Source organism: Semicossyphus pulcher, unplaced genomic scaffold, assembly GCF_022749685.1.
Source record: "Semicossyphus pulcher isolate SPU_LCO1_2020_fin unplaced genomic scaffold, fSemPul1.0.p SCAF_13, whole genome shotgun sequence".
NCBI lineage: Eukaryota > Metazoa > Chordata > Actinopteri > Labriformes > Labridae > Semicossyphus > Semicossyphus pulcher.
Window position 1 is genome coordinate 31,734,602 of NW_027211637.1, and position 27,597 is coordinate 31,762,198.

The 27,597-nt window shown below is 44.7% G+C and overlaps 2 protein-coding genes across 4 annotated transcripts; both read right to left on the bottom strand.

Moving 5' to 3' along the window:
* Positions 1-1,759: 1,759 nt before the first annotated feature.
* LOC138590185 (uncharacterized) lies at positions 1,760-5,241 on the bottom strand. Of its 3 annotated transcripts, none has more exons than XM_069660770.1 (5): positions 4,770-5,241; positions 3,976-4,254; positions 3,807-3,860; positions 3,131-3,167; positions 1,760-1,991 (listed from the first exon to the last, which is right to left on the bottom strand). In XM_069660770.1, the coding sequence occupies exons 1-5, from the start codon at positions 5,232-5,234 to the stop codon at positions 1,966-1,968; spliced, it is 861 nt and encodes a 286-aa protein (XP_069516871.1). In that variant the 5' UTR covers positions 5,235-5,241; the 3' UTR covers positions 1,760-1,965. The 3 variants fall into 3 exon arrangements, with proteins under 3 accessions (XP_069516871.1, XP_069516870.1, XP_069516869.1); XM_069660769.1 differs by having other exon boundaries at positions 1,760-1,994; XM_069660768.1 differs by having other exon boundaries at positions 1,760-1,994; positions 3,126-3,167.
* Positions 5,242-14,159: 8,918 nt separating this feature from the next.
* LOC138589595 (suppressor of tumorigenicity 14 protein homolog) lies at positions 14,160-26,595 on the bottom strand. Its single transcript, XM_069659959.1, has 19 exons — positions 26,222-26,595; positions 24,025-24,187; positions 22,209-22,339; positions 22,033-22,103; positions 21,162-21,355; positions 20,971-21,006; positions 20,661-20,889; positions 20,356-20,492; positions 19,946-20,043; positions 19,247-19,347; positions 17,722-17,855; positions 17,483-17,587; positions 17,134-17,241; positions 16,885-17,001; positions 16,329-16,454; positions 16,066-16,249; positions 15,529-15,800; positions 14,835-14,971; positions 14,160-14,646 (listed from the first exon to the last, which is right to left on the bottom strand). Exons 1-19 carry the CDS (start codon positions 26,261-26,263, stop codon positions 14,485-14,487), a joined length of 2,547 nt encoding a protein of 848 aa, XP_069516060.1. The 5' UTR covers positions 26,264-26,595; the 3' UTR covers positions 14,160-14,484.
* Between the last annotated feature and the right edge of the window lie 1,002 nt (positions 26,596-27,597).

Genomic DNA, 27,597 nt, shown 5'->3' on the forward strand with positions numbered 1-27,597 from the left:
TGCTTTGTGTTTGTCTTTGTGTTTTCAGAGGAAAACTTGATTTATGCAGAAGACAAACCAAATCGTCTGATTTTACAGCAAAGGGTTAAAAACGTCTCTAAACAAGAACATTTGTCAGATTTTCAATAAAAGAAGCAGCGACTTGTTTATCCTCACCGCAATTACTCTGCTCCATTTCCAGCCTCTTGTGTCCCTGTAACTACTTTGTATTTTCCCTTCTTATTGCTCCGCTCTCCCTGACTGCTCCTTTCACCAGTGTTTACCTATATGATAACCTGTATGTTGTACAATTAGCTGCTTAACTTTAGGGCATGCTCAGAAACCAAATTTCCCTGATGATCAATAAGAGCGACTGAATGAATGTGATCGGGGAAGAAGAATTCTTCGTAGACTCACAACTGAAATACTTTAATTTATCTGCTAATGACACGGGAGGCGTTCAAACCGTCGTCACGGAGTGAAAGAAGAAAGAGGAAGAGCAGTGTTTGCAAACAGGAAGTCGGAGATAAAAGAGAGAAAAATATGTAGCATACATTCACATTCATGCTCCCCGCTGTGTGGCTGCCATCTTTACTCAGCAGTGAACTGATCTGTAGGTTTATCTGTTTAACTTTGTCTCTATACAAGAACATCAGTGTGCACGTTCCAATGTGTCTGTACAGACAACATGAACCTGACTCACGGTCTGTTTACAGGCTCGCTCAGCAGCTCCTGACCTCATCACCTGGCCCAGGTGGTAATCTGATCAGATCTTGAGAAAAAAATGATTCTGAAATGGGATTAGATCAGGTGATGCAGTTTGTTGTTTAATCCAGTTTGTGTTCAGACTTCAGAGGTTGATCCTGATCCGGCACAGCGAGGATCCGGGCTGGACGTCAGGAAGTACGTGTCATAAAACAAAACATCTTACAGTGTAGTTTAGACTGCAGACACTTTCTATATCTACACTGTGGTATCTCTTCAGTGACAAAGAAGATCAAGCAGACGTTAGGGTGGGAAAAAAGATAAAGGATTTTGTCCCCATAAAGAATCTACGGAAGCCCTAAGCGGACATGCATCCATACATTTGAATTATGTCATTACGTCGTTTTCTGGAGATCTTGACTTCTTTGTCTCGAGGTAACAAAGCTGGTTTTGTCGTGATAACGGGATCATTTCCTGTCGATGTAGAAAACGGAACAGGCTGCTCACTGTGAAGTCACAGGACACGCCATGCTGCCCCGCCCACTCTGACGAGGTCAGTTCAGCCTGTTTCTATTTGTTTGTGCTTTCGCAGCTCTGGAGATACGAGTTATGATCATGCGACGTTTTGTTGAGAAAAGTCGAGATCTCAAGAAAACGACTCGTTATGACAACGGAGTAAATCAAATGTATGGATGCGCGTCCGCTTAGGGCTTCCGTGAATCCTCCAATCAGCATCAACGTCAAACATGAAATATTCAATTTAAAGCAGCTGAGAGGAACTTTCATTGTGTGGATTTTTGGCGCCCCCTGTGGACAAAGTGTGTAATGCACAGTCCCACTTTGAGCTCTGGTAATCTTAAAAGTCTGTATCTGAATCATGTTGTTTTACTTTGAAAAACCAGGACAACAGGAAGCTGGATTATCTGATCCTCTGGGCCTGGACTCTATCATCCAGAAAACTAATATATTCATCACAAAGAATTAATCCTTCTTAATGCTGCTTAATACAAAATACATTTCTCAGACATTAAAACTTCTGTCCAACATTTAACACAAATAATTCTGAACCGTTGACGTGATAATTAATATTTTATTTCAGTGATTTGTGCCTTTGTGCGTCAGTGACAGAAACACTCAGACATGAACGCAGTTAAACAAAAGCATGTTTCATCTTTCACACTTGCTATTGGAATGATCGGCTTGTTTGATTCAGAAAACTTTATTTAAACGCGAGCAAAGACAGGAAGTGTTGATGTGTTTGGTGTGGATCAGGGCTCGTTCTCAGACGGAGAAACACCGTGTGGTGGCTGCTGAAAAAAAAAAGGGTCGTCATCAGAACATGTGATCATTTCATACAACAATCAGAACTTCAGGTCCAAACAGCAGTTAGGTCTAAAATCTGTAAAGTAACGAGTGAAGTGAACACATTTTAAAGAGAGATGAAGAAGAAACACACAGGAGGGTTTAGTGTCACTGGATGCAGTTTGGAGGAGAGGCTGATGCAGCAGCGACCTCTAGTGGCCTCTGTGAACATTACATGTCTGACTATATTACAACCTTTCAGTACAGGTCTCATGTTCGGACATTTGTTTGTTTCTGAAGTTCATCAGAGGCTTCACATTTAAGATAAGAGAGAGATCAGATAATAATTTCTTGATCCCACGAGGAGAAACTCGACGTATTTATCGAGTTCAGATAAAAAATGACAGGTTACATAATCCCGTTTGTTGGCGTGGTTTTTGCAGCAGGGCCGCCACTAGAGGGGGCTGTTAGGAACGCTTGGACACACTGTGAAGCCAGTAAATGTCACTGTTTTGTTCTTTCAACTTTTAATGTTAATATATGTGTATTTGTGACTGTAAATTGTAGTCTCTCTGTCTCTCTCTCTGTCTCTCTCCTCCTCTCTGTCTCTCTCTGTGTCTCTCTCTGTGTCTCTCTCCTCCTCTCTGTCTCTCTCTCCTCCTCTCTGCCCGTCTCTCTCTCTCTGTCTCTCTCCTCCTCTCTGTCTCTCTGTGTGTCTCTCTCTGTCTCTCTCCTCCTCTCTGTCTCTCTCTGTGTCTCTCTCTGTCTCTCTCCTCCTCTCTGTCTCTCTCTGTGTCTCTCTCCTCCTCTCTGCCCGTCTCTCTCTCTCTGTCTCTCTCCTCCTCTCTGTCTCTCTCTGTGTCTCTCTCTGTCTCTCTCCTCCTCTCTGTCTCTCTCTGTGTCTCTCTCCTCCTCTCTGCCCGTCTCTCTCTCCTCCTCTCTGCTTGTCTCTCTCTCTGTGTCTCTCTCCTCCTCTCTGTCTCTCTCTCCTCCTCTCTGCTTGTCTCTCTCTCTGTGTCTCTCTCCTCCTCTCTGCTTGTCGCTCTCTCTGTGTCTCTCTCCTCCTCTCTGCTTGTCTCTCTCTCTGTGTCTCTCTCCTCCTCTCTGTCTGTCTCTCTCTCTCTGAGTGTGTGTCGTACCTCACCTGGATGCCGTTGGTTTCTTGGTCCCGGCGAGTGGTTCTAAAAAACAAGAATATCACACATGAAGTTAAAACAGACAAACGAACATCAGATGTTTACAACAACACGCACACCGCTCTCCTCTTAAGGCTTCTGTGGGACAAAGGCGCTGAAAGAACTTCTCCATCGTCACGCGGCGGCCATCTTCCTCTGTCGCCTCGCTCAGGAGGGGGAGCTCAACTCTCGTTGTCAAAAGGACAGTGTTGTTCTGCTGCTCCAGGCTGAAAGTTGAATACTTTACAGGAAGTGTTCTGGTTTCTGTTTGTAGTCTGAGGAGCACTGACCAATCACGTATCAGCAGGCTTTCGCATATATGCATATGTATGCAGGAGAGCAAAAGATCATCTTTCTCCCATCAGCAGTCATCTGATGATTTATCAATCTATAAACAGACGTCTGCATGCTAACAGCTAACAGCTAACAGTCGTCTCTCAGCTCCAGCTCCGTTCTCACTCGTCAAGTTTCTGTCGGACTGTAAACAACGCAGAGCACGGAAAACAAGGTCCTTCATCACTAACCGCTGGCTACACCCGAATACTCTTTGAGGTGTGTGTGTGTGTGTGTGTGTGTGTGTGTGTGTGTGACAACTTAGACAGTAATTAGTAAACACACAGAACAGCAGCAGAGACATGTTCTTACCTGTCCTCCAAGTGGTTCCAGGAGAATGTCCCCGTCAGAATTCTCTGTCGTCCTCTTACAAACAGTAAATATAATCAGTGTCATCAGCATGTTTAACAGCAGAACAAAGGATCAGACAAGACATCTGTTTGTGCAAAGACACACAGAGAGAAACAAACAGGTGACTTACCGTTGGGTCAATCGTCTCTTCAACAAGGTCCAAATAATCGACCCACGTTCTCTCAGCAATGTTCCGCTCCACTTTTTCACTTAACTTGGTTTCTTGATCTTTTTCCAAAACCTTGGTCACAACAATTTCCCCAACTTCCAAAATCAGCTCGTGAACATCAACTTCTTTCTTGCAGCATTTCAGATGCTGGAGTTGGTCCGTAAGATCGAAGAGTCGCCTGCACGGCAGCAGGATGACGACCACAAAGGTGATAGCACACAATAAAGACAAGCCAAAGAGCTGGAAGAACAAGAGCAGGTTGTGTTATCGCAGCATCAAGGTGACGTGGCAACAGTGGCCTCTTGAAAAACAAGAAGCAGAACAGAAGAAATCATTTCACAAAGCAGCCGCGCAGGGTTGCTTTTGTGCTTAACCATGAGGGCTTCTGGGAAATGATATATAATCAGATATAACAAATATCAGCAATATATTGATATATTGATCAAGAATAGATATTCTTATCTAAATATGTGCATTGTACGGAAGCCCTAAGCCGACATGCATCCGTACATTTCTGGTTGTTTTCTGCTGCACAAGAAAACACGTTTTTTTACGAGATAAATAAGTCGAGACCTCGAGAAAACGGGCGAAAAGAAAACAACAAAAAAAACCAATGGGTTCAAATAAATCTGATAACCAATGTTGTTTCTACATGATAAAGTTATTGATCTTTATTTATACATGAAACCTTATTTACAGACCAAGAAGTGGCACTAATGTATGGGAGCCACTGGAAAAGAGAAATTAACTCTCACCCTTGAATTCAATATCATTTCAGTGATGGTCACCACAGATCCACTTCCAGGAGTGATGTCCTTCTTTTTCTCACATTGGAGTTCTGCAACATTCCTGGGATTGTTGTTCCAACAGCAAACATACCACTCGGCATCGAGTAGCACCGAGGCGACCCACAGCATGCCGACGCAGAGAGCCTTCACTGAGCGACTGAACAAAACGCAAAGGAAATTACTCGAACACGTCCTGATCGTGTATTGTAACGCTCTCTGAAAGCGCGCATCGGTCGCCAGCATTAAGACGAATAGCATAGAAGACGGCATTAGCATGTAGGCAAAGCAGAACTGAGCCTGTGGTTTACACGAGCACGGAAATTCTCCCTTGACTGTTTGATAGGAAAAAATCAGACCGCTAATAACAAAGACATTGCTGTTGTCTTTGATCCCACTGATCAAGGACTGCATCGACACTGCTACAGCCTGCATGGTTAAAGGAGAAGTGGTCCTCTGCTGTGACCTGATGCTGCCTGTCGCATATATACACAACGAGCAATAAGGAAGGGCCAAAGAGGCAAACCCAGTCTGATAGGCCAATTATCATAATTGCGAGTATTGTGTGATAGAATGTCTTGTTGACTGCGTGAGGGGAAGTCCAGTTCTTTTCAGACAAACAGTCCAGCGAATGTTGGGGTCAGGCTCCAGCGTTCCAGGGAATCCAGAGAAAAAGACTCCAGTGTCGAGCTGACCTCTGAGACTCTGCGTGACATTCCAGAACACAGAACTGGTCGCACTGCATTCGGCCGACCAGAGGTCCCTCAGCGACCCGGATCCTTTGACACTGTCAACATCTGTAAATTAGAGAGCGTCAGATCAGACCATAGTCGTGGTGCTGTCCACAGTGCTGAAACCATAGACTGTATAGAAAGATGTATATGTATGTAAAGACTGTGTCTAAAGATATACAGTCTAGGTCTGAAACGTAGCTTGTTAGGGCGCACCCACTGAGTGTGGGCGCTGGGGCGGCTGCACCCTCTCCGGAGGGACACCGGGACATATTTGAAGTCAAAATAACATATTTGATAAGCAAATGGGTACCATGAGACAACAGCCAATGCTAGCACCTCGCCACTTCCTATAAGAGTTAGCTAGGAAGTGGCTGAATGCTAACCATTTGAAAGGGCTGTTCTGGAGTTTGGAGTAAATTCGGGGGATCGTCCAGGAAGGATTTTCAGTGGAGGGTGTCGCTGGAGGAGTTCCATAATGATATAGCACTAGCATAATGCAAGCTAAATTCAGAGAGGCTTAAACAGTTACTCAGAGACGCAAGAAAAGGGCCACCATGTGATTATAATATATTATGTTCATGAATGTTTTATTGCATCTGGTAGTTTTGGGACAAAAAGGGGAAACATTCAGTTCCATAAAAATAACAAGAACATTTGGATATGTCTATAAACTGTATAAATTAGTGTTCAAACAAGTATTTGCAACTTAAACAATCAATTTCAACCACAGTGAAAGCGAGTTCAGTAAATTCACGTTCACCTACACCCTGAATTCATTAAAAATTTACTAACAAAACTCATCAGCATGTCATCAGGTCCACAACAACAAACAAACAACGTTTTGTCGGCCTTCCTTCAGCAGGAGTCAGCATGCAGTACTAACTCGGAAAATACAAAAATACAGTTTAATTTTTTTTTTCACTCTGCAGCTGTTAATTTTTTAATCTATAAAAACACTATAATTACCCAACCCAAACTAAAAGTGTAGCGAGGATAAAACATGGACAGGTGTGGAACAAAAATGAACAAAGCAACACTGTACAAATAAATACATTCTGCAGAAAACATGTCCGAAGACAAAGAGTGCAAAACACGAATACAAAAACAGGAAATGTAACAGAAAGCAGCTTTCAGGAAGTGCTGCTCAAACTCGAAGCGAGACAAGAAAGCTGAACAGAAGTGGAAAAACTACAAATCTGAGGTTGCTAATAAATATTACAAACTTTGGAAGTTTGTTTTCTAAAAAATGAGTAACATAACTAAATTTAACTTATTATCTAACCAAAGTCTTAACCCATATTTAGAGAATGGTTTCAACATGATTTCGTACTCATTTGAATGTATTTGATCCGTTTGCTCTGGAAAAGCAGCGCCGGTTTGTAAAGTGATTACTGGAGAGCACCGTGGTGTGAGAGAGAGCTCTCATGAACCTTTAGGGGTTCTATTGTTTTATTCAATATTGATGATGGTAAAAACAGCTGGAAGAACCTTGGTGTTTAGCTATGTGATGTGAATCCCGCGAGGACCGAGGATGGTTCCCTGAGGAGCTCCTGCATAAAAGTTCAGACAGTATGGCAGGTTTTCCTGGATACTTAGAGGTGTTGAATTTATTTCTTAATTTTTTTAGGGTAAGTTGCTGGTGATTATCACAAAGCAGCTTTGGTTTTGTTCTGTCTGATTGAAAAAGCTTTATTTTTCAGTTCTTTTACATCCGATGTCCCAAAAATCAGCCCTCAACCTGAAACCTGAAGAAGTACTGCTTGTTGAAAGTTGTGACAAAGAGGTCGATCCATTTTCAGACTCCTGACTCCTCTACGCATCAAGGGCTAAATTTAAAGCTCCTGTGAGGTTTTTCTGCTTTTTTAAACATAAAATCCGATCATGCTTTCTTTTAACATTCAAACATAACTCACTGAGAATCTTTGCCGTGGAGAGTCTAGAAAAGATTTGGCAGCGTGAAGTTAACTGCCTCGTCTGACACCTACACCTGGCAGTGGTTACAGGCATTAAAAATTACTATATAATAACTATAACTATATACTGTATATATTATCAATCTTGTTGCTGATGGTCTTGTTTACATCTGTATTAATTATCAGGTCATAACCAGCTAAAAACTCCTCACAGGAGCTTTAATATAACTTTTACTAAGAGCTGACACCTTAAAGTGGACACATTGTAAATCAGGTGAGAACATCCTGACTCACATTTGTCAGGTGAATCTCTGCACTCATGTATTTTGGCAGCATCATTGTAAACACAGCAGTGCAGGCAAACTCTCCAAAACAAAAAGAGGCAGTGATTGAAAGGAAAGGAAACACTGAATAAAAAGTTAGACATGTCCCTCTGAGGTCTGGTGGAGGAGAAGTATGTTGCATAACATAGAATTTCTCATGCAGGGTGCAAGTACCTGAGTTTGTACTGACGTAGAGCACCTGAGTAAAATGACGACATTACACGGCTGAGCTTTAAGAGGAAACACATCAGCAGATCCAGTTACAAACATTTACTCCTACGAAGTGGTTAAAAAACATAAATGAGAATATTCCTCATTCATAACATGATATTATTTCAATCCTATACTAAGTTATGTTGATACCACTTTTTGATAAGTCAGCCTTTATAAAAGCCTTTTGTTTAAATAAATAGCTGTACGAAAGAGGAATCCTGGTATTTTTAACCTGAGTCCCAGTTTTACATAAATTAGGGTCCAAATGACTAAAAGTTTTAGAAGTGTTCCAGTAGATGTGTTCATCCTGCAGCAGTGAAACAGGCTGTAATGGCTGCAACATGATGGGTCAAAGGTCGTCCACTAAAAGTTCTTGTTGTTTCCACTGACAGGCTCAGATTGTTCTTCTAAGTGTGTGACAACATGACAGAAAGGATCCCTACAGAGATAGACCTTTTTGTTACAGAGGAAGATGATTGTTTTAACCACACACAGACGTTACATCGCTCTCTGCAGACACACCAGACTCCATTCACAAAAACACTGATTTAAGCTCACAGAACACAGGAGCTGCCGGTCTGCTGCTGCCTCGATCGATTAGTTTTTATGTTGTTGTCTGTTACACAGAAATTGTGTTGGACCCAAACTACCCAAATTAACACAAACACACCAACCAAAGGAGGCAGCAGCAGACCAGCAGCTCCTGTGTGCTGTGAGCTAAAATCACAGTTTTTCTCAATGGAGTCTGGTGTGTTTGTAGAGAGCGATGTAACGTCTGTTTGTGGTTAACACAAACACACACTTAGAATAACAATCTGAGCATTTCTACAAGCTCAGGTTAAAAACAAAACAGACTTACACTTTAACATTTAACAAATCATTAAAGGGTTCTTCACAGATCAGTTTAAAACGACAGTTGTAAATAAAAGGTCCCGTTTGTCACTTTCCATTAAGATACCAGCTGAATTGTTTGGATATGATTTTAAACTAGACAATTCCCCGTTGGGAAATCGCGAGAGTGGGCTGTGCTGCGCTGCATGTCTGTGTGCGCGTGTACATACAGATAATATGATTTGATTTTTTGAATTGGATTTTTGAAAAAGAAAGTTTCATTTTTTTTTCACACAGCCCCATTCATTGTCAATGAGGATTGCCAATGCTATGATACTATACTACAATGCAATGCTACAATGTATTCATTTCACCACCTACCATTCATTCTCAGCGTCTTCATCTATGGTATTTGTCTAGACAGACACATTCTGTACTTATGGATAGCCTATAGCTTTGCTAACCCCTGTTGGGAAATTTCCTATGGAGAACTGTTCAGTCCGACACTGTAATCATACATGGGAAATTTCAAGCTGATTGAACATTGTATATGAGAGTTACTACTGGCTCTTACCAGTAGGTGGCGCTGTGACTATGAGTGAAAAATGAATATGCAGATGTGTTCAGGGCAGTACCCTCATGAAACCTGTGACATTTGGAGCAAATCAGACAATGTATATGAGAGTTGATACAGGCTCTGCCCAGTAGGTGGCGCTATCAGTATGAGTGAAAAATGTATATGTAGATGTGTTCAGGGCGGTACCCTCATCAAACTTGTGAAATTTGGAGCAAATCAGACAATGTATATGAGAGTTGATACAGGCTGTCACCAGTGGGTGGCGCTATAGTATTGGTAAGGAAAGGAGTGTGTAGATCTGTTCAGGGCGGGACTCTGATCAAGCATGTGAAATTTGGTGCAGACAGGATGAAGTACAGGCGAGTTATCGCAGCCTAAATGTCATGGCGAGGCATCATGGCGAAGGTTATATGCGCCGCGCCGCCAGGGTCACGCCCTCTGTTGTAACCTGAACAAGTTTTGTCACAGACCTTAATCAAGGTCTTAAGAGTTTCCTGACATGAATTTGAGGTTAACATGTTTTACCACCTTGGAGGAGGGGCTTATATGTCACTTCCTGTTTCCAGTAGCGGGCGCTAGGCCTGATGGGAAATATTTTCATGTAATTGTGTTCAGGCTGGGACTCTTGTCATACACGTGAAATATGAAAAACCACACACACACAACTGTCCAATCAGAGTCCTCCTGTGTTGTCTGTCATCTGTATCCGAGGTGATTTGTCAAATGAGATCGATCAGCGCGGAGCAGAAGGTTATATCATGGCAGAAAAAACCACACACACACAACTGTCCAATCAGAGTCCTCCTGTGTTGTCTGTCATCTGTATCCGAGGTGATTTGTCCAATGAGATGGCTGATATCTGTGCACTTGACACAGACGCCGGACGATCATACTCTGCTGCAGTCTGTCTGTCTGTGTGATTTACATTGGAGTGAATGGAGCAGTTGAGTGCTACTCTTGTCGGTTACAGGCAGATCAATCAAAAACCATAAGTCCTACTGATAAAGTAGACAGATTGGGAGAAAGAAGACAAGTGTGGCTACAACTTTGTGAAAAATCACGGTTCTACTGTGTAATTTGTGGCTGGGGTGAGTCACGGAAAGAGAGAATTTCTGAGAGTTTTTTGGAGTCTGAAGAATTAATTGGCCCAGCTGAGCTCGGTTGCCGCGGAGATGGTTGTCGTTACTCCCTAGCAACGACCAAAGCTGGTGTCTGTGGCAGCTGATCTGAGCGTGATTTCTGGCTCAGATTCAGGACGTCAAACTACTGCCATTTCTTCCAAACCAAACATGATATCGTCAAAATTTCTTCACCATCAAGCCAGAAAGGCCTTAAAGAACACAGACATAAGTTTTTGTGGTCCTAGCTTCTAAAATGTGGTAATAGGAGCGAGTTAAAAACAGGTGCACTTTCGAAAATCCTGGAAAATCCTCCTCCCAATTAACATTGGAGTAAATGGAGCAGTTGAGAGCTACTCTTGTCGGTTAGGGGCAGATAAATCAAAAACCGTACATCCTACTGATAAAGTAGACACATTGGGAGAAAGAAGACAAGTGTGGCTACAACTCTGTGAAAAAATCACAGTTCTACTGTGTAATTTGTGGCTGGGGTCGCGAGAGAGAGACAGAATTTCTGAGAGTTTTTTTTGAGTCTCCGCACTCTGTCAGTTAGCTCTGCACGAACATTCCGCAATACACACCCATTATAAATCCTGAATTTTTCCAAAATAACTCACCATCTTTAAAGGGTCACCGTTCAAAAACGAAACATGGTAGGAAAAAAGTTCAAATACAACTTAAATAGACAAGACCCGTGCCTACATTTTAAAGTTTGAATGGTGTTTCTAGGTGAACGTAGGCCAGAGCAGGAGATGTTTGAAAAACGTCTCCGATTTTCGAGTTTTTTTTTCCTCGTCCCATTCATTCCAGATGGGAATTTTTTCCCAGTTTTTCGCGTCTTACGACGCGAAAAATTAATATTCTGGAGATAAAAATAATAGCACACCGAGTCCGAACGAGCCGCACGTTTTGATGTATTTTTTATTTGTGTGCGCTCAAAGCTGCGGGGCAAGAAAGAAACCGAAAATCTGGTAGGAAGAATAATAACTAGACAATTCCCCGTTGGGAAATCGCGAGAGTGGGCTGTGCTGCGCTGCATGTCTGTATTTGTCTAGACAGACACATTCTGTACTTATGGATAGCCTATAGCTTTGCTAACCCCTGTTGGGAAATTTCCTATGGAGATCTGTTCAGGCCGAGACTATAATCATGCATGTGAAATTTGAAGCTGATATAACATTGTATGTAACAGGTAGTACTGGCTCTTGCCAGTAGGTGGCGCTAAGAGTATGAGCGAAAAATGATTCTGTAGAACTGTTCAGTCCGACACTGTAATCATACATGGGAAATTTCAAGCTGATTGAACATTGTATATGAGAGTTACTACTGGCTCTTACCAGTAGGTGGCGCTGTGACTATGAGTGAAAAATGAATATGCAGATGTGTTCAGGGCAGTACCCTCATGAAACCTGTGAAATTTGGAGCAAATCAGACAATGTATATGAGAGTTGATACAGGCTCTGCCCAGTAGGTGGCGCCATCAGTATGAGTGAAAAATGTATCTGTAGATGTGTTCAGGGCAGTACCCTCGTCAAACCTGTGAAATTTGGTGGAGATTGGACAATGTATATGACAGTTTATACAGGCTCTGCCCAGTAGGTGGCGCTATGACTATGAGTGAGAAATGTATATGTAGATGTGTTCAGGGCGGTACCCTCATCAAACTTGTGAAATTTGGAGCAAATCAGACAATGTATATGAGAGTTGATACAGGCTGTCACCAGTGGGTGGCGCTATAGTATTGGTAAGGAAAGGAGTGTGTAGATCTGTTCAGGGCGGGACTCTGATCAAGCATGTGAAATTTGGTGCAGACAGGATGAAGTACAGGCGAGTTATCGCAGCCTAAATGTCATGGCGAGGCATCATGGCGAAGGTTATATGCGCCGCGCTGCCAGGGTCACGCCCTCTGTTGTAACCTGAACAAGTTTTGTCACAGACCTTAATCAAGGTCTTCCGAGTTTCCTGACATGAATTTGAGGTTAACATGTTTTACCACCTTGGAGGAGGGGCTTGTAGAGTAAAATATGTCACTTCCTGTTTCCAGTAGCGGGCGCTAGGCCTGATGGGAAATATTTTCATGTAATTGTGTTCAGGCTGGGACTCTTGTCATACACGTGAAATATGAAAGACCACACACACACAACTGTCCAATCAGAGTCCTCCTGTGTTGTCTGTCATCTGTATCCGAGGTGATTTGTCCAATGAGATGGCTGATATCTGTGCACTTGACACAGACGCAGGACGATCATACTCTGCTGCAGTCTGTCTGTCTGTGTGATTTACATTGGAGTGAATGGAGCAGTTGAGCGCTACTCTTGTCGGTTACAGGCAGATTAATCAAAAACCATAAGTCCTACTGATAAAGTAGACAGATTGGGAGAAAGAAGACAAGTGTGGCTACAACTTTGTGAAAAATCGCTGTTCTACTGTGTAATTTGTGGCTGGGGTGAGTCACGGAAAGAGAGAATTTCTGAGAGTTTTTTGGAGTCTGAAGAATTAATTGGCCCAGCTGAGCTCGGTTGCCGCGGAGATGGTTGTCGTTACTCCCTAGCAACGACCAAAGCTGGTGTCTGTGGCAGCTGATCTGAGCGTGATTTCTGGCTCACATTTAGGACGTCAAACTACTGCCATTTCTTCCAAACCAAACATGATATCGTCAAAATTTCTTCACCATCAAGCCAGAAAGGCCTTAAAGAACACAGACATAAGTTTTTGTGGTCCTAGCTTCTAAAATGTGGTAATAGGAGCGAGTTAAAAACAGGTGCACTTTCGAAAATCCTGGAAAATCCTCCTCCCGATTAACATTGGAGTAAATGGAGCAGTTGAGAGCTACTCTTGTCGGTTAGGGGCAGATAAATGAAAAACCGTACATCCTACTGATAAAGTAGACACATTGGGAGAAAGAAGACAAGTGTGGCTACAACTCTGTGAAAAAATCACAGTTCTACTGTGTAATTTGTGGCTGGGGTCGCGAGAGAGAGACAGAATTTCTGAGAGTTTTTTTTGAGTCTCCGCACTCTGTCAGTTAGCTCTGCACGAACATTCCGCAATACACACCCATTATAAATCCTGAATTTTTCCAAAATAACTCACCATCTTTAAAGGGTCACCGTTCAAAAACGAAACATGGTAGGAAAAAAGTTCAAATACAACTTAAATAGACAAGACCCGTGCCTACATTTTAAAGTTTGAATGGTGTTTCTAGGTGAACGTAGGCCAGAGCAGGAGATGTTTGAAAAACGTGGCAGATTTGTGCGTTTTTTGGACCTCGTCCCATTCATTCCAGATGGGAAATTTGTGGCAGTTTTTCGCGTCTTACGACGCGAAAAATTAATATTCTGGAGATAAAAATAATAGCACACCGAGTCCGAACGAGCCGCACGTTTTGATGTATTTTTTATATGTGTGCGCTCAAAGCTGCGGGGCAAGTTAGGTGCCGAAAATCAGGGAGGAAGAATAATAAAAAGAGGCGCGAGCAATAACAATAGTGGGCTGTGCTTCGCACAGCCCACAATGGACCCCTATAGCTTTGCTATAGAGGGGGCCATTGTGGGCTGTGCTGCACAGCCCACTAATAAAAAGAGGCGCGGTGAAGAACAATAGTGGGCTGTGCTTCGCACAGCCCACAATGGACCCCTATAGCTACGCTATAGAGGGGGCCATTGTGGGCTGTGCTGCACAGCCCACTAATAAAACAAAGGTCAATAAAGAGGCTTTAGAGTTGTCACTCATGTTGGCAGTGGTAAATAAGAAGGGTTTTGTAACTGAACCTCTGTACATCATCATAAAGTCCTCCTCCTCTCTGAGCCTCAGAGCACGGTGACGGTTTCTGTTCAGATTTAATAAACTTTTAAAATTGAAAATGAATAATTAATTAATTAATAGTAATCACAGATTGGTCTGACTTCATGAGACAAATAAAAACACAGATGTCTGTTACAAACGTGTGTGATCCAGAGAACCTGCTCCTGTGCTGCTACACTCCGCTCTTCTCCCTGATCCAGCTGCGGTACTTGGTGACTCGGGTGTAGACGCCCGGTTTGTTCCTTCGGGCGCAGCCGTCACCCCAGCTCACGACGCCAGCCAGGAAGACCCGCCCACTGGGCCCGCTGACAGACAGCGGCCCGCCAGAGTCGCCCTAAGAGAGCGAAAGAGGAACGTTAAAGAGTGGAAGAGGGAGCGTGACGTGACATGATGATATTCTACACGAACGCTGGAGCAGAGATGGTTCTTAAAGGGCGTCCTCACCATGAAGGCCTCGCTCTGTGAGTCAGCAGAACGGGGACAAGAACATTTTCACTGTTTGAGTGTTGTAATGTACGGTACCTGACAGGCGTCCACGCCCCCTTTGAGGACTCCGGCACACAGCATCCTGTCGGTCAACTCGTCCCCCATCAGACTCTTACACACCGTCCTGTTAATGACCCGAACCTCCGCCTTCTGCAGGATGGTCGCAGCGAGGCCTGACGGACAAAACCATCAAACAGAACTATGTAAATATCAGACAAATAATCTGCGTTGCTGTGCAATTTATTGGACTAACAGACCGTCCAACACGTCCGACACAACAAGCTTTGATAACTTAGCGATGTGCTAACCCCTCGTTCCTCTCTCGCTCCACCCTCTTGTCCAAATATGGTCTCTTCTGGCTCAAAAAACCAAGATGGCGACGGCCAAAATGCCGAGCTCTCTTGTTAAAAAAAGAAGTCGTCCAACCCGTTCGATGGCTACGTCCGTTATTAAACATTGATGTCAACATGTAAAAGCAAAAGTTGTTTTATTTTCTAGAAAGATCTGGTTTATTTTTTAAGGCTGGATGACATTTTAATTTGATCTGAAGCGTTTCCTTTGTGTGAGTGCAGGTCTGAACGATGTGGGAGCCGCTTTGCATCCTTTAAAGAGATTGAATGACTGCAGCTTCCTGAGGGGGGCGCTCTGCAGGCCAGCGCAACCCAAATGTGTCTCTTCTAACAAACTCAGAGACATGAAGCTCTCACACCGTCACTCTGTGTCAGCTCACCTCCCTCTCTGGTGGCCCCCCAGCCGGTGATCCACGCCTCTCGGCCTGCTGGGAAGTCGTAGGTGGCGGAGGGCAGGCAGATGGGCCAGATGTTCTGGTTCAGGGTGACGTTGGAGTCCAGCTCCATCAGGGCGATGTCATTGTCGTAGGTGAAGGCGTTGTAGTCCGGGTGAGCGATGATCCGCCGCACGTTCCTCCTCACCGTCCACTCGCTGGTCTGACTCTGCACATGCAGACCCAGCAAGGCCTCCCATTGGTCCGCGTGGGAGTACCTACAGCAACACATCAGAGAGGTCAGAGGTCACTTCTGCAGGAAAAGGAAGGGGGAGAAATATTCATCTGTTGTAGCTGTTTACATCCACTACTCGTCGACTCTGCTGTGAAACCTTAGAAACAGGTGGAAGAGTGTCAGTGAGTGCAGCGTGCTGCCTCTCTGACAGCGCTCGTCTTTGTGTCTCAGCCTCTTATTAAACAGACTGTCTGCTTTGTTAGAAGCATTTCTAATCGATGCTGTTCCTGTTGGATTGTCGTTCCTACTTTTTGGGTCCGTTGTCCTGCACACAGTGAGCCGCCGTCAGCAGCCAGCGGTTGCTCAACACTGACGCTCCACACACGTGACCCGTGCCCTGGATGTGGAGGCTGACCTGCCAGGGCCACTCGCCCTCCCGGGACGCCTGCCCTCCCACGATACGAGAGCTCCTGTACGGCCTCGTCCCGCACTCTGGAAACACACAGACGTGCTTTATGAAGCTGCAGTTAGTGTGTGTGTGTGTGTGTGTGTGTGTGTGTGTGTAACGTACGGCAGTGGTCCTCGTCTGAGCCGTCCTCACAGTCCGGTTCTCCGTCACACTCGGGGTTCAGTTTGCTGATGCAGCGTCCGTCTCTGCAGCGGAACGTGAACTCTGAACACTGCTGCAGCACCAGAGCTGAGGCACAGGAGAGCATCAGTACACGCTCACGCACACGCTCACGCACACGCACACACACACACACACAAACACACACACACACACACACACACACGCACACACACACACACACACACACACACAACTACAGACAGGGCTACAGATGGCGGTGTGGATTTTAAAGAACTGTAAGGTTGCATTATGGGAGTTTGAGCCCTTCAAGGACTACAGTTCTTATAATTGTGGTAAACATTACATTTATGAACGTGTCCTTTAAACAGTTCAGAGCCTGCGAGCATTCAAACAAAGTCTAATCGGTCAGACAAACTTAGTGTTTCGTAGAAAGACGTGTGCAACATTCAGCAGGATCGACACGTCAAACATAAAATAAGCACTCATTTGATTGTCCCTGAAAGCATCTACTGGAGCTAACAGAACTGTTACTCACATTTTTCACATGTCGACTCGTCCGATCCGTCCGAGCAGTCATCTTGTCTGTTACACTTCAGCTCCTCTGGGATGCAGCGAGTGTTCCTGCAGGAAAACTCGCCTGGTTTGCATTTCACTACAAAGGAAACGGAGACACGGTGAGGTCATCTTTTCTAGGAACTTTAAATACACGAGTCTCACGTCTAAAAAAGAGACAACATGCCGTTTCTTCTTCTCAACAGGTGTCTGTTCGGTCATTTTAACCCACCACAGTTCTCCTCATCCGTGCCGTCTCCACAGTCGTCAAACCCGTCACATTCCCAGAACTTTGGTTTGCAGCGGCCGTTTTTACACTTCATCTGAGACGCCTCGCACGCTGGGCAGAGACACAAAGAAAACCAACATTACTGCTGTCGTCCTAAACTTTCTGACTTCCTGTTCGAGGCTCCGAGCTCGACTGAAGAGCGACTCAACATGAAAAAGAAAAAAGCTGCCGTTTTCATCGAAAAAATGTGCCGACGTGCATTTGTTCAGGACTATTTTCAGTGGCGGATGGATCTACATTTAGTACTAACAGGATGTGAGATGTGATGGAAGCTAAGGAGCTCTGAACTCACTGCAGTTGTCTTCGTCGCTGCTGTCTCCACAGTCGTTCCAGCCGTCACACTGGAGAGTCTTGTTGAGGCACAGGTTGTTGGTGCACTGGAACCTTCCAGGACAAGCTGAGCAAGAACAGCAAAGAGACATCGTATGAGCCACTGAACACCAAATGTCAGGAAGGAAGGGAAACGATAACTGAAGGAGAGTCTGAGCTGAGGTCAGAGTTCTTCTGATAAATAAATCAAATCAGTCTTACGATTGGTCGGGACGAAGGCTTCGTACTCTGCAGTGAAACCTTGGTCGACGTAGGACGAGTCCGAGTTAAACTTGACGCTCATCGTGTTGCTTGGGCCGGTGATCACGGTGCTTTGGGGCTTCCTGCCACACAGTCTAAAACACAGAGACACAGAGAGGCTCAGCCGGAGGTTCTGAGTCCGGTCAGGAACCAGGGTCGTGATGTGGACTGACCTCCAGTCTCAAGTGATTAATGTTGACATCATGGAACCGTTGATTATATTAATGATTTGATTTGAGGCCGGTACTGATCCCCAAACCCCGGGGACGGGCGTCAGAGGAGGAGACAGATGTTATACGCGTCTGAGTGTTTCAAAGGTGAAGCTGTCTCTGACACGTGCTGCTCTGTTCCAGGAGTGTGCCTCGGTCCATCACAGTCTCCTCTCGCCTGTGCTCTGGTGTTTATGCTGTTGTTAAGTTGTGTCTGTATAAAATCTTTTCATGGTGGGGGGGGCCACGCCCATTTAAGACAAACAAGACAAACATCCATGAACGTTTGGAAACTGTCAGACTCTAAAATATTAAACTTGTGTTGCAATCATGGAAATAAAAAAGGTTTCCTGTCAGGATTTCGACGATGAGAAGACTTGGCGGGTTTCAGCTCATCGTTGTGTGTGACCAGGTCGTTACACAAAATGTTATCTGAGAAAATATCATTGTGTGTATTTAATCTTTTGCTGAAAGTCTTACATGACGGAAATTTGCCAGATTGAACTTAATGTATTTGAGATTTTCTGAACATGTTCCTTGAATGTCAGACTGGAGTCTCAGGGCGGGTTCACAGCAGCCTCGTTTAGTCTGAGTGAACCGAACCCTGGAGCGTTCGTCCTCTCGGTGCGGTACGTTTAGGTGGTGCGAACGCCGGGATGCGGACCAAACAACCGGACCACGGGTCTCGGTCCGTTTCCAAATGAACCACGGTCCGGTTTGATTCTGGTGAGAACGTAAACGGACTTAAAGTAGGACCAAATACAGGAAACAAACTATGAAACTGTGCGTTGTGGTTTACAGGTGCTGACACCTGCAGAGACACGCAGAGAGATGAGCAGAGGACAGACGTGGGAGCGATGAGGAAACAGAAATATGGGCTGAGCAAACAAACGCTCGTGGAAACGCACGAGAACACGGAGGTGTTCAAAGTGTGCGGTGAGAAACTAAAGGAGATGGAACTGATCGATCTGTGGAACAATGTTTGTTGAAAGTAAAAAACTACATCAACAAGACTTCAGGGAGTTTTCCCACTTTGAAATTCTGTGTCATCAGCATATACCTGCACTTTACCTGCACAGTCTCGTGGCTCAGAGGCCTCTGGTTTAACGATCTGAATCACTCTGCTCACATCAGACTCTTCGCATGTGGTCCAGTCACCAAACTGTCACGTCTGACTCGTCATACAAGTCCAGTCTTTGAATTGGACCATGCTAAAGTCGTACTTTATAAAAAGCTGTGGGAGAAACACAGAGGGGAACAAACCGCAGGTGGCTGACCTTTGACCGTTGACCTCAACATAATCCTTGCGGCACTGGACGCTGTTGTTTCCGAGGAAGAACTTGTTGAACTGGACCTTCAGAAACTTTTCCTCTGGGGCCTGAAAAACACCCGAGAGCAGGAACAAGAACGAAATGATCTCGACACAACTCACATTTAATCTCAGACCATGAATGATTAAAAATATTTATCTTTTGACCAAAATTACACAGATTAGCTGAAGCTGTGCATTTAGTGCTAATAAGCTAATGCTAGCATGCTAACACCTAATAAAGATGGAGAACATTTTGCCACCCTTGTGTTAACGTGTCAGTGCGAGCATGCGGGCCGTTGATACAGCTGATGACACATTTTGTGCCACAGCTGATATCTCATGAGCTTCCACAGGTGTTGGTGGTTGTTAGCAGTTATGGAGCAACATGAACATTGATGTGGAGCTGTGTTTGTATCCACATGATTGTTCGTCTAATCTTTATTTTTCCAGCTCCGGTTTTGGTCTCCACCAGCTCCGCCTCTTTAGCTGCTAAACACACTCTGTTCACCAGCTCGTCTCAGGCTGTGTCTGTCTGCTGCTGAGAAAGTCGTGCACGATGTTTGTATTGTGGAAACACTGGTACTGAACCAGCATGAAATGTGTTAAACAGCCAAACTGGGAGCATCGGTACTTTACCTGTGTTTACAGTAAAATGTGGACGTACCTGGATTTTCCAGACACACGTGGTTTTTGGAGGATAGTTGGAGGGGAAGAAGGGCGACGAGAAGGAGCCTCGGTCTGCAGTCAGTGTGCCTCCACACTCTGAACAGAAAGAACATGAACAATCACAACAAACAGAGAGGTCAAAGGTTACACTAACATACACACATCAATGAACATGTGTTCTCTTTTTTTCATCTGCAGATTATTTTAAATGAGTCCGTTCATCATCTGAACATTAAAACGCAGTGATGTCTTCAAACATCTCGTTTACCTGCTCAACATTTCAAAGCTAACTTTAGCATCAACGAATAGAACACGGTAAAAACGTGCTTTTTTGGACGCAGTGTAAATAATCTGTGATGGAGGCGTTAATAACTCGGACTCCTGCTGGGACTCTACTTCTCCTCGTACTTGGCTCAGTCACAGGGATCTGGGAGAAGTTGGCTCTGAAGCCGGGGAAGTTCTTCTCCTCGCTGGTGACCAGAGTCAGCAACATGACGCTTCCAGAGGACAGGAAGGACAGAGACTCATGAGGGTATCCACACTGTCTGAGAAGGGGACACAGAGGAACACCAGGCTGTTAGTACCTGACGCCACAGGGAGGAAGTCTCAGTATTTTGGTTCCTGCAGCGTCCTCGTAACAGAGAACCCTCCATGTTCAAACAAACAGTACAACTATATCATTTCAACCCTTAAACTTCTGCTTTGCGTCTCACTCTGTCAGGACTCGGCTCTCTATCGCAGCCAGTGAGTCGTAGATTTGGATGAAGTCCTTCTGACAGTCGTCCTCCAGGATCAGAGTGTGGAAGTCCAGCCGGACTCGGTGACCCGGGTCAGCCCTCAGCCTCCACTGCAGGTAGACGTTTGGTGGGTACGAAGAGTCAGGAAACCCCGGAGACTGGACCACCCCCGTGTCTTTGGAGTGGAGGTCGAACACCTTTTTAGCTGGAAATACAAACATGAGAAATATCAAATTAACTTAAATATATGCATGAAGGGACTGAGGTTGGGACAGAGAGTTCTTACCAAACAAAGTCTTCCTTGTCATGCGTGGATCCATCGCTGCACACAGGAAGAGAAACAGAGAAAGTCTTTATCGGAGCCAAATACACACATGCTCCTGTGACTCCACCTGCAGACAGCTGCTCCCTGCTGCTCACACTTACAGGAGTGACGAAATAAATATGAAAGGAACTGGAAAGTTGTGAGAGTCGAACCTCGTGAGACGACGCTGTTGACGTTGAGAGCGTCGGTGGGTTTCAGCAGCAGGCGTCCTTGTCGGCCTTGCTGACTTCCTGTCGACGGCTCCAGAGATTGGACGGCATCGTCGAGCGAAGCCTGCTGAGAGACGTGGACGTCAAACTCGGACTGGTAATACGCCACCATGCTGTCGCCTCCGCTGTCTCCCTCGCTGCACAAACAGACGAGAGAAGAAGTCCAAACGGAAATTTAACAACAGTCTCATGTCAGGATGTGTTAGCCTAGCTTAGCATAAAGATATCCTCTTCTGTGCGTAGTTATCGTTTACAGTTTGACTATCACTTGAGACGTGGGAAGGAACTTTCAAGAGACGATGGTTAAAAAAATATCACGACAATAACACACACAGATTATCTGTCTGATATTTACATGAACAAATCTCCAAAAGGCTCCAACAGCACAAACACGGCCCAGAGGTTACGTTCAGTGACTGAGTTAGCTGAGGGGACACCTAGCAGACAGCTAGCAGCTCCCAGCTGTCACTCAAAGAGGCCACGCCCCTAATGCTGCATCACTTTAAGCCTTAATATAATGTAAACAGGTGAGCTGTATAAAGATTCTCCCCGTACAGTTGTCATGAAGAGAGAAATGAGCTATAGAGACCCAAACTGTTTTTTGTACCAGGCTGTAAACATGTTTATTTCTGCTGTAAAGTTTAACATGGGGCTCTATGGGGACTGACTCACTGCTGGAGACAGCCTCAAGTGGACACCAGAGGAACTGCAGGGTTCAGGACTAAGTCTATAGTACCTGCACTACAGACAGAGTTAGAAGGCTTTTACTTTGAAAGTCCTGCACGGCCTCAAACCCGTAGACGCAGAAACACACCTGAAGGCCTGGACGCTGGCGCCTTTGAAGGATTTGGCCAGCACCGAGTTTTTGGAGTAAATCAGTTTCAGCTGAAAGACAAAAAAGGTCACAGAAATATTTCAAATCAACAAATCAGTCAGACAAACTACTCAAGTCAAACTCCCATGATGCTTTGGGACCTGTGTGAGGTTTACCTGCTGTCTGACCAGAGAGGCCAGGTGTGAAAACTGAGGACTGCTGGGATCTTCATACGAGTCCAGGAAGGGCTGGTTATTGATCCCCATCGAGCCGATATAAACCTTCTTCACCCTGACGTCACTGCGTACTGAAGAGGGAGAGAGAGGGGGGAGAGAGGGGGAGAGAGAGGGGGGAGAGAGGGGGAAGAGAGGGGGGAGAGAGGAGGGGGAAGAGAGGGGGGAGAGAGGGGGAAGAGGGGGAGAGAGAGGGGGGAGAGAGGAGGGGGAAGAGAGGGGGGAGAGAGGAGGGGGAAGAGAGGGGGGAGAGAGGGGGAAGAGGGGGAGAGAGAGGGGTAAGAGAGGAGGGGGAGAGAGGGGGAAGAGAGGGGGGAGAGAGGGGGGAGAGAGGGAGAGAGGGGGAAGAGAGGGGGGAGAGAGGGGGGAGAGGGGGGAGAGGGGGGGGAGAGGGGGAGAGAGAGGGGTAAGAGAGGAGGGGGAGAGGAGGGAGAGAGGGGGCAGGTACAGGCTCTGTCACAGATCATGAATATCAAACAGGGCTTCCACTTTTTGCGATCAGCATCACCTGCTGGTTGCTCAGTGTGACTCACAGATATACTGTATGTAGGACTGTAGGACATGTAGGACTGTAGGACTGTAGGACATGTAGGACTGTAGGACTGTAGGACATGTAGGACTGTAGGACATGTAGGACTGCACATTTATATTCATCCTGATCATGATTTTATCTTCAGGATTAAATCAACATGACTGACGGTGATGTTGACGTTTAAAACGCTCCGCCCGTAGAAAACTCTGCTGCAGATCAACACAAGCGCTCCCTAAACTAACAGCCGCTCCCCCAGGGGGCGATGGAGAGGTTTGGGCTTCACTTCTGGGGGAGCTGGCAGGTCATGTGATGAGCGCCGACCTCTCAGCAGCAGCTTAGAGAGGAAGAGTAAACAACAGAGACGGTCAGAGAAACTAAAGTCAAACGTCTGAACAGAAGACGAAGAGCTGGTCCTGAAACGGCTCGTCAGCGCGTGTTTGGAGGCGTTTCAGGTTTAACTGAAACAATAATCAGCTGAGACGACATGAAACCTGCGTCTGCGCCGCGAAGCAACACGACTGACTTGTTGAAGCAGCTGAAGAAACAAAGTGCAGCATGATGAGTGTGTGAAGGCCGAGAGGAGGAACGAGCTGCTGCCCGTCCTCCAGCGTCACGTCAGACATCCAGAACAGAGACGCTGCACAGAGACACCCGATCACCCAGCTCCCACAGACACACTGACATTACCCATGATGCACCACACTCAGGTAAAGAGCCTGATTTAAAGTCTTAGCCTGATGCAGAAGTTGAACATGAGCCTGAATGCAGCACAGCATGAGCTGAAAGTGTTTCTTTGTTCATCTAAAAAAAAAGTTCCTAAAACTAATTAATAATCGTGATCTCAATATTGATCACAATAACTGTGATCATCGTTTTGGCCATAACCCTGCAGCCCTGTGTTACAGCTCAGACTTAGTGAGACTGTAAACGTGTTTCAGAGGACGTGCTGATGTCTTCCATCCTGCTGAAGCTAAAGGTCAGACCACCTCGACCTCATGTATCCTCTTGTTTCCCGTCCTTGGTGCATCATCAGTGCATTAAGACTTTAAACTGCAGGTCAGCTGACACACTGAGAGTCTGTTTGTTTAATGGGCCAATAAAAGCTTCGGTATCAGTCTGACGTGAGCGTCTACACTCAGCAGCAGACCGATAGCAGCTCTTCTGCTAACAGAGAAACATGTGTGTCGTCCCTGTGTGTTTAAATAAAGGTTATTTAAATGAGCTCACAGTGGTAGTGCCACACCAGCAGACCGGTCAGCAGGGCCACAGCAGCAGCCGACAGCAGCAGCCCGACTCCGATCCACAGCTTCTTCCTGCGGCCCGGTTTCTTCTCCAGCTGCCTGGTGTCCACGGCCGGGAGGAACTGGAGGGTGGTGTCCCAGTCCCGATCCTGCGGGGGGGGGGTATTATATTGAGACCACAATATAATAACATCTGCACATCTACACTCTGATACAGCTCTCTATCGTTGTTTTCTTTGGTGCTGGCTGAAGCTCGACCGATATCTCTGTTGGCTGATTTTATCGGGCCGATCCCGTGTGTGTGACCTTTAGCTCACCTTCAGAACTTTGAAACACCTTAATGTAATGTTCCTGTCAGGCCTCACAGTGTAATAAACCTGTTATGTGAACTTTAGACTAACTTACTGTTTATTTTCTACATGTTAAAGATTTCAGCCCTTTAAGGCGTCTCACAGCCTCCAGCACCAAAACCTCTGAGTCAACTGAAACTGACTTCGACCTGCTGATCACTGATCAGTCCGAACCACGCGGAGAACTGTGACAGCCTGAAACGTTAGAGAGTCGATCGTCTCCAGATTATTTAACACGAACACCTGTATTAACGCAGCTCTGTCTGCAGTGTAAGGTAGTGAAGTTCGCGCAGACGCTGCAGGCAGGTGAGCGCTCAGCCGTGCTCTCTGTATGAACCTGAACCTGTCAAACTGTGTCAGAGTAAACAGGGCGTTGCTGAACAGGAATGTCTCTGCTGCTGTTACAAAGCATGTCAGCGTGTCGCTTCCTGCACCTCCACCTCTGTTTTATGAGCGTGTTCACACCCTGTTACTCTCACTGACGTGGATCTGCGTCTCAGGACGGTTTGTCTCCTAACAGACGGCTCATCTGCTTTTTACTTTTCTCTTGTGATGGAGAAAGGCTAACATATCCCCACTGCTTCCAGTCTTCATGCTAAGCTAGGCTAAACACACCCTGTCCATGCGTGTACACCATTGACCATAAAGATGGAGACATGTCTCCACCTCCTCTACTCTGCTACTCGGGGATAGTCAACAGAGCTGTCAATCATGAGGCCACGCCCCCTTTTTATAGCATCAAATAACTAAAAATAAACTTGTCAGTAAAATGAACACTTGGTCATAAATCAGCAGGATAAGAACTAACTATAATGACAGAAACCATGTTTGAGAAAAATGTATTTGACGTGTATTTTGATTTTATAGTTTGACTCATGTCCCATCTGTTAACATGGAGGAGGCGGGCTTTATGAGCTATACTGCAGCCAGTCAGCAGGGGGCGACAGAGAGGGTTCAGGGAGCTGTCATGTCGGCCATCTTTTTATACAGTCTACAATGTAAACACAGATGAAACTGACATCCATCTTCTCATGTGAACCTTTGAACAGTCTGCAGTCAGACGATTACGCAGGTTCAACACCTGGACACAGCTGTTCTGGATCAGAACCTTTTTCTATCCAGGATCAGATAATCCAGCTTCCTGTTGTCCTGGTTTTTCAAAGTAAAATTGGATTGGATCAACCTGATCCAGGTACAGACTTTTCAAGATGACCAAATCTGGATAACCAGAGCTCTAAATGGGGCTACACAAACTACACACTTTGTCCACAGGGGGCGCCACAATCCACACAATGAAAGTTCCTCACAGCTGCTTTAAATGAAATATTCAACGTTTGATGTTGATGCCGTTTACTGAACGTGACACAAATGTTGTGTTGTATGAAAAATAACATGATGTTCTGGAGATGTGACCCTAAGAAGACCAGCTGGTGCCACTCGCATCCCTTTATCTGGATCCCTTTAAATAAATAAATAAAGTGATTTGTGTTCATTTGATACATTTTATCTGATAAATAACTTTGATAACTTTATAAACTCATCAGTTAATCCACTACAGCTCCATAACCTAAATTCTTTAAAGTTTCTGTTTAATTTGTTAAATAAAGACTTTAAAGATGTGAGAGGTGTTTCACTGTGATCCGTCAGAGGTCAGTCTGGATCAAAGGAAACCATTCAAACCAGTCCAGTCTGCTGTGCAGACCAGTACAGGCTGAAGATGATCTGTATTCAAAGTAGAAACAAAAAAACTTCCTGTTTCTGGTTTCTGTTTTTAATCTCAGGTGATACTGACAAACATGTACGGCCTGTGACGTCACGCTGTGTTGGACTCACCCGTGTCGGACTGAACTTCTGTCCTGAATCTAAAAAGTCCATGTTGCTTTAAATCCACGTTCTAGTCCTGTTTTCCTCCTTTAACTTCAGTCCACTCTGTTTCTCTCTTCACTGAGAGTCTCGCGCTTTGCTGCTGTTACCGTCCCGCGGACATAGCGACGTCAGGTGAGCAGCGACAGGTGTCTCTGTCCTCCAGGTACAGGGTTTAAAACAGCAGAAAAAAGGCGCTTTTCGGTGAGATGTTAACTGGTTTAAACTCAGAGAGTCACAAAGTTTCCGGGTCGCGGTCCGAGCCGGTTTGAACGGGTTCAGAACGGAGGGATAATCCGGCAGCTCGGTTCCGAAGGGAGACAACGATGTGGCGACGAGAACGAGGAAACTGGCGACAGAAAGATCAAAGGGACCTCAGGCAGGTCCTACCTGATTACCCATGAGGCTTTGCGCAACCTCGCAGCGTAGTGTCCCGATTTTGTCCGTTTTCCTCCTTTGATGTTTACAGAAGTAAAAGTACTTCAGTGTACAAGTGCTCTGTTTCAGGTAAAAATGTGCGTTATGGAGCCATAAAGGACATTAAAATGATTCGTTTGTAAAATGTGAAGAAAATGTATTTGAATATAAAGAGAAATATAAACAAGAAATAGATAAATAAAATATATAGAAAAAAATAAATACACCTCCGATTTGATGATATGAATTTTAAAGATAATAAAGAAATATACAGTGGAATTTAAAACGGAGTTAATAAGTAAATGTTTTCCAAAACCGGGAATATATATAATATATAATATATATATATTACAATTAAATAAAAACGTGGAAATATTAAAAGAATAAATGACAGAATAAAAGTGGAAATACAAAGAAGAATGTAAAACAGAATTGAGCTACTGAGTAACTGAAAACAGAAAAAATAAATATAAAAATAAATAACTTACACATTAAATACAAATGTGGAAATATAAAGAGAGTGAAAAATAAAGAAATATAAAGAGGGATATCAGAGCGAATAAATCAGTGAAAAACATTTGGGATCATAAAACAAATTAAAGAATGAATATTTAAATAAAAATATGTAAACTATAAACTACATTTAACATACATTTGACGTGGTCATAAAGAGGTTAAAGAGAAATAAACGTAATACTTATATTTGTATACATTCTAGCATCCTTTAACAGTGTCCATTTAGATATTATAAACATAATTATGTCGTTAAATTATAGAAGGTGTTTCTACAATCTATCCATCTGTTGAAGCTGTTGTTCCCCTTCTGGCCACCAGAGGGCGCTGCTGCACCATCTCATTCATCCATCCAGTGAATCTAAATCTCACTATCTCGTGTTTATCCTGAACCTGTGCTGAGGTTGTGCTTTTCT

Bases quoted from the DNA above. Each gene is read 5' to 3' on its own strand.
- LOC138590185 (XM_069660768.1), bottom strand. From the start codon at position 5,234: ATGCAGGCTGTAGCAGTGTCGATGCAGTCCTTGATCAGTGGGATCAAA. The intron at 3,168-3,806 runs GTAAGAACATGT...CTTGTTTTTTAG, and splicing joins TGGAACCACTTGGAGGACAG to AACCACTCGCCGGGACCAAG. The intron at 1,995-3,125 runs GTACGACACACA...TTTTTTTTTCAG, and splicing joins ACCAACGGCATCCAGGTGAG to CAGCCACCACACGGTGTTTC.
- LOC138589595 (XM_069659959.1), bottom strand. From the start codon at position 26,263: ATGGACTTTTTAGATTCAGGACAGAAGTTCAGTCCGACACGG. The intron at 19,348-19,945 runs GTACGTCCACAT...GGTGTTTTTCAG, and splicing joins CGTGTGTCTGGAAAATCCAG to GCCCCAGAGGAAAAGTTTCT. The intron at 17,002-17,133 runs GTGGGTTAAAAT...TTTCCTTTGTAG, and splicing joins CACGGATGAGGAGAACTGTG to TGAAATGCAAACCAGGCGAG.